At 43.7% G+C, this 4,308-nt stretch overlaps 1 protein-coding gene across 5 annotated transcripts; it reads left to right on the top strand.

Annotated features, from left to right (window-relative positions):
• The first annotated feature begins 1,026 nt into the window (after positions 1–1,026).
• On the top strand, positions 1,027–4,308 carry LOC101755335. 5 transcript variants are annotated; one of them, XR_001393261.2, is made up of 6 exons: positions 1,027–1,392; positions 2,460–2,535; positions 2,793–2,960; positions 3,052–3,104; positions 3,211–3,350; positions 3,989–4,308. XR_001393261.2 is itself a non-coding variant. In XM_022828037.1 (2 exons), exons 1-2 carry the CDS (start codon positions 3,153–3,155, stop codon positions 4,073–4,075), a joined length of 285 nt encoding a protein of 94 aa, XP_022683772.1. In that variant the 5' UTR covers positions 3,111–3,152; the 3' UTR covers positions 4,076–4,308. The 5 variants fall into 5 exon arrangements, 1 of the variants encoding a protein (XP_022683772.1); XR_001393260.2 differs by having other exon boundaries at positions 2,785–2,960; positions 3,947–4,308; XR_001164463.2 differs by having other exon boundaries at positions 1,030–1,392; positions 2,785–2,960.

Here is a 4,308-nt window from a genome sequence, read left to right as displayed (position 1 = left end):
CTGGCATAAGCTGTTTTGTGGCTTCTCCCCGATTTCGGTGGTGGAGCCGTTTTGAAATTGCCCCTTTAGTAGGCCTTCATCAAAAGCTGTTGGAGAAGCACTTTGAGAAGCTCTACCAAAGGGGGCCTCATTCTTCTCGTATCTATTAAGAGCCGAAGCACAATCCTTTAAATAAATTCCTCCGCACAAAACATCACAGGATCTGAAACAATGCTTTGGAACCATACTAGTCTCACTAAAGATCGAGTTCAGTAATTGTGCTTGAATCTGAAATCAGTAGGTCTAAAATCGCACCTGGCAGGGCTGAGTTTGGTGTAAGTGCAAGAAGAACAAAAAGGGGCGACGAGCGTGGAGGTGCGTCACTGCCGGCCATGGAAGGGCCCCACGCACTCCGGCACGAGCCTACCAGGGAGGCGGCCTCCACCATGGCTGCCCTATCATTGACCAAAATTGATCAAGGGGACTCATTGGTCATTGACACCTTGCCCTCTCTCTTTGGAATTGGAATTGAATCTGCCACCGCTGTTGATTGTTGAGCTGCCGCCTCGCATCCCCTCTCCACCATTGGCAATAGTGCGTGGCGCTGATGCATGATGCCACACTGCAAAGGAAATGGCGGGTGGTGCTGATGTCAGAAGCCATGGGAGAGGCAATGGCGAGCGGCGCTGATGCAGGATGGCACACCGGAGAAGCAATGGTAGCTACGCTGTTGAAATATCCATAATCACACCCTTCTTCCACTATGATTTAAGGTGATGAGTACTAGTTATCTTTGTCTTTTTAATGCCAATTTGATATAACATTGAGTTCACATGTTTTTTTAATGTAAAATGAATTATGTTTTATTAGCAATTATACACATATTTATTCTTATTCTTATTATTATTTTATATCTCCACAACTTAAAAAAACCAAGGAGATGACTTTTTGAGCCTCACCCGGTGATCCTCGCTTCGGTTAATTCCTACCGTCAGATCGCTCCATTAGCCTCCGCTCACTTCTCTACCCTCCGTTTTTTCTGTCCCTCCGTCATCCTGTACCCTCCCCCATGTTCTTCTTTTCTCGAGCCGCAGCCACCTCTCCTCCCTCTGCCCATTCCTCGCCTCCTCCGCGCCCCACCAACGTCGTCCCCCCTGCGTCGCTGCCGGGCCGCCACCAATTCCTCCCTGCGTCACCGCCGGCCCCCCGACGACCCCTCCCTGCATCACCGCCGGTGCCGGTGCTAAGGCCAGGAGTTCAGCCATCACTCGTTCAGCCGTTCCCCACCGGCGGTTGGTGCTCCTGGAAGCGACGGCGCCGCATCACGCGTGAGGGAGATCCCGTGCACTGCCCCATGGCCTCATTCCTCTGCACTCATCCAGGAAGAGCCTGCTTGCCGTCCATCAAGCCGAGGTGATTCACGTCCTCTCTCCTCCCATGCAATCTCCTCTGTCGGTTTTTCTCTGTGCTCTCCCAGAATAGTAGATGTAGATTAGACAATTAGGCATCTGGAAATCTTAGCATGTAAATAGGTTGCAACTTGCAATTGATGTGAGCGTTCCATTGAGATTAACAGTTGCAGATCCCTGGTCATTAAGTTCTTCCTTGCTCATAGTGTATTGATGTTTATCCTATCTAAATTCATTTTGTGAGCTTGCTTATTGCAGCTTATAATGGTATTTCTTTCTCACTTCAACTATACTAATCAGATTAATAAGGTCGAGTTCTACATAGACCAAAGCAAATCCTTACAGATAGAAAATGCCAGACTAAGATATTTGGAAATTGAAAGAGAAGACAAGGTTGCTGCTTTTGATAGAGCAATAATTCTTGAAGGCAGGCTCCAAACATAGTCTGAGATCAGAGAGAAGATAGAAGTTTGAAATTTGAGGGAAAAATGAAGAGCACGCTACACTCCTATATGATATCGATGTGCTCAATCTGCTGAGCTATGCTATTTGCCATTGCACACGACATGTTTGTATAAATGTTCAAAAGAACAACATAGCAAGAAACCTGGGAATATAGCTGCAATTTCAGTGGACAAAAATCCCTGTAGCTTGTAGAGATTATAGGAAACATGATTTGGTATTTTCCAGGCTTGCTTGGCTATACCCTCTTTCTGCTAAAATGTGTTGTTCAAAATAATGTTGTTCCACTTTAATCTTGTGTACCTACCACCATACGTGTCAACTAATGTACTGCACAAGACAAGATATCAACAGAAGATATGGGTGTTGAATGATGCCTCAATAATTGTGTGGCCCTCATATCTTCGTTCCTGATCCAGATAGAAGATGACCCATCTCGTAGCAAACTTGAATCTTGAGCCAAAATTTCCTGTTCTTTTGTGCATATGAGCATTTGAAATGATAGGGTGTGACAAATCACTTTTCTCTGACATATCACTTTCCAATTTCTGCTATGTATTTTCTCTGACATACCACTTTTCAATTTCTGAACCTCTTTTGGAATTATAGGTTGTGACATTAGATTGCTCCAGACATGAAGTGGGGATGAAGAAGAATGCCAGCTAACTGAATATTCATTGTTCAGGTAATCTTCAATGTTCAAATCTGGTGATCACCTTCGTAGGTACCCACCACAGTATACAACTGGGCATGATAGTTTCAGAACTGAGGCCAGCCACAATATACCATGCTGAGCCCTGCATACAAGATTTGATCCATGGACTTCAATGTCTATGATGACTAATTTGCTGGATATACATATTCCTCCGTATCTCTAATGCTCTGTTTATGTTTGCTCTTCTCAACCGTGTCCACATTCAATACTGAATACCAGCTGTACAGGCAAAAATGGATGGGAGACGCAAAAGCTGTAGCAAATATTTCGATAGCGGACAGTCTCTACGTGCAGGCAACACAGAGTTCTCTGGTGGTCATGCCAGCAGTACAACGCCAGGGAAGCTGAACTCCTATGGCTGCTAAGCAGCCATGTCCACATTCATTGTTGAACCTGTGAGCTCCTGCAATCCTAGATAGATTTTAACTTAGCTACAAAACTGAAGTTTTCTAAATGTGGGTTTTCATTGGCTCTTTCGAGCCTTAGGGGGCTATGCATGCAGCAGCATGCAAGTACCTTGTGTCCTTGACGTGCTGAAGGTGAGTTGATAAGATTCTTAAGTTGTTATAAGATGGTACAACATAGTTATGCCATACTGCTCTCAATATGGATCCTTCTTCTTCAATGTGATTGACATGGTGGCAGAGGCGATGGAAAAGGTCGCTGGTGAGGTCACCCACACGTTCCCCAGCAATGAAAATCTCAAGGAGGCCACCTCAAAGATTAAGACGGTCAATGATGCGACCGAGGAAGATGCTGAGAAAGCCGAGGCTCCGATCCAAAAGGTAGGTATTTGTACCTTGGTAGTACGTTAGGCTTCGATTGCATACGGTAGCTTGTTGATGTTGCTATTGCCTAAAGCTCATGGTACAGTTTTGCAAGTTATTTCTTCCTGTTATTCTTTGCCACGTTTGGTGGTTGGAGATACATGCTGATCTGTAGGTTGTAGTCTGCCTAACAACTTGTGGCAGTGACTTGCATCTTGCACATTTAAGCACCGGGTTATTACAGTTCAAAAGAGTAAATTGCATCCACCATACAACAACATGTAGGATTGCATCACTTTGGTCCAACAAGTTGCAAACCATGCAAATTGATACATGAACTTGTTAGATAATGATTTTATTGAAACCATGGATATTATTTGATCGTGTAGGTAAGAAAATGAATTGCCAATTCCTTTTATAAATAAAAAATTCTAGGTCTAGTATTTTTGAAAACTAAAATAAGTATATAATACGTTTTGTGTCATCCAATTGCCAATATCCATAGCATATTGTACTTGTTCATGAATAGGTCTTACTGAAGGTCTGTAGTAATATGATGAGGCATCTTATACTAAGCTGTGATTTTATATTGACATCGTTTCCTTTTCCTTGAGCCGTTGCATTATTGACCGGTTGGATGGATGATCAATCGGCAGTGTGAGGGTGCTGGTCCTGCTGATGGAGACATTGACGATGGGAAGTGGCAGCACAGGAGGTTACAGGAGGTTGCCGCTAGGTACTAGCAGCATGCTAGCACGGAGCTCTGCCAGGGAAGTAGGCTGATAGTTGAGCGAGAGAAAGATTACATGAAACCGGCAATGGGAAAAATCTGTTATGTAGTGTTCAAATAGCTAGGTAGGCATTCTATTTTCATGGATAATGATTTGTACTTCTGTGTTAAAACATAGTGCATACTTCTATTATACATGCCATTACACAAATTTTATACAATAAAAATGAATGGTTAAGGAAAGTA

Source organism: Setaria italica, chromosome VII (genome assembly GCF_000263155.2).
Source record: "Setaria italica strain Yugu1 chromosome VII, Setaria_italica_v2.0, whole genome shotgun sequence".
NCBI classification, from domain to species: domain Eukaryota; kingdom Viridiplantae; phylum Streptophyta; class Magnoliopsida; order Poales; family Poaceae; genus Setaria; species Setaria italica.
This window is presented reverse-complemented; position numbering and strand designations above follow the sequence as displayed.

Coding starts and splice junctions, on each gene's coding strand:
- LOC101755335 (XM_022828037.1), top strand. CDS start 3,153: ATGCCATACTGCTCTCAATATGGATCCTTCTTCTTCAATGTGATTGAC. Junction 3,351..3,988: donor CCGAGGCTCCGATCCAAAAG/GTAGGTATTTGT, acceptor ATCAATCGGCAG/TGTGAGGGTGCTGGTCCTGC.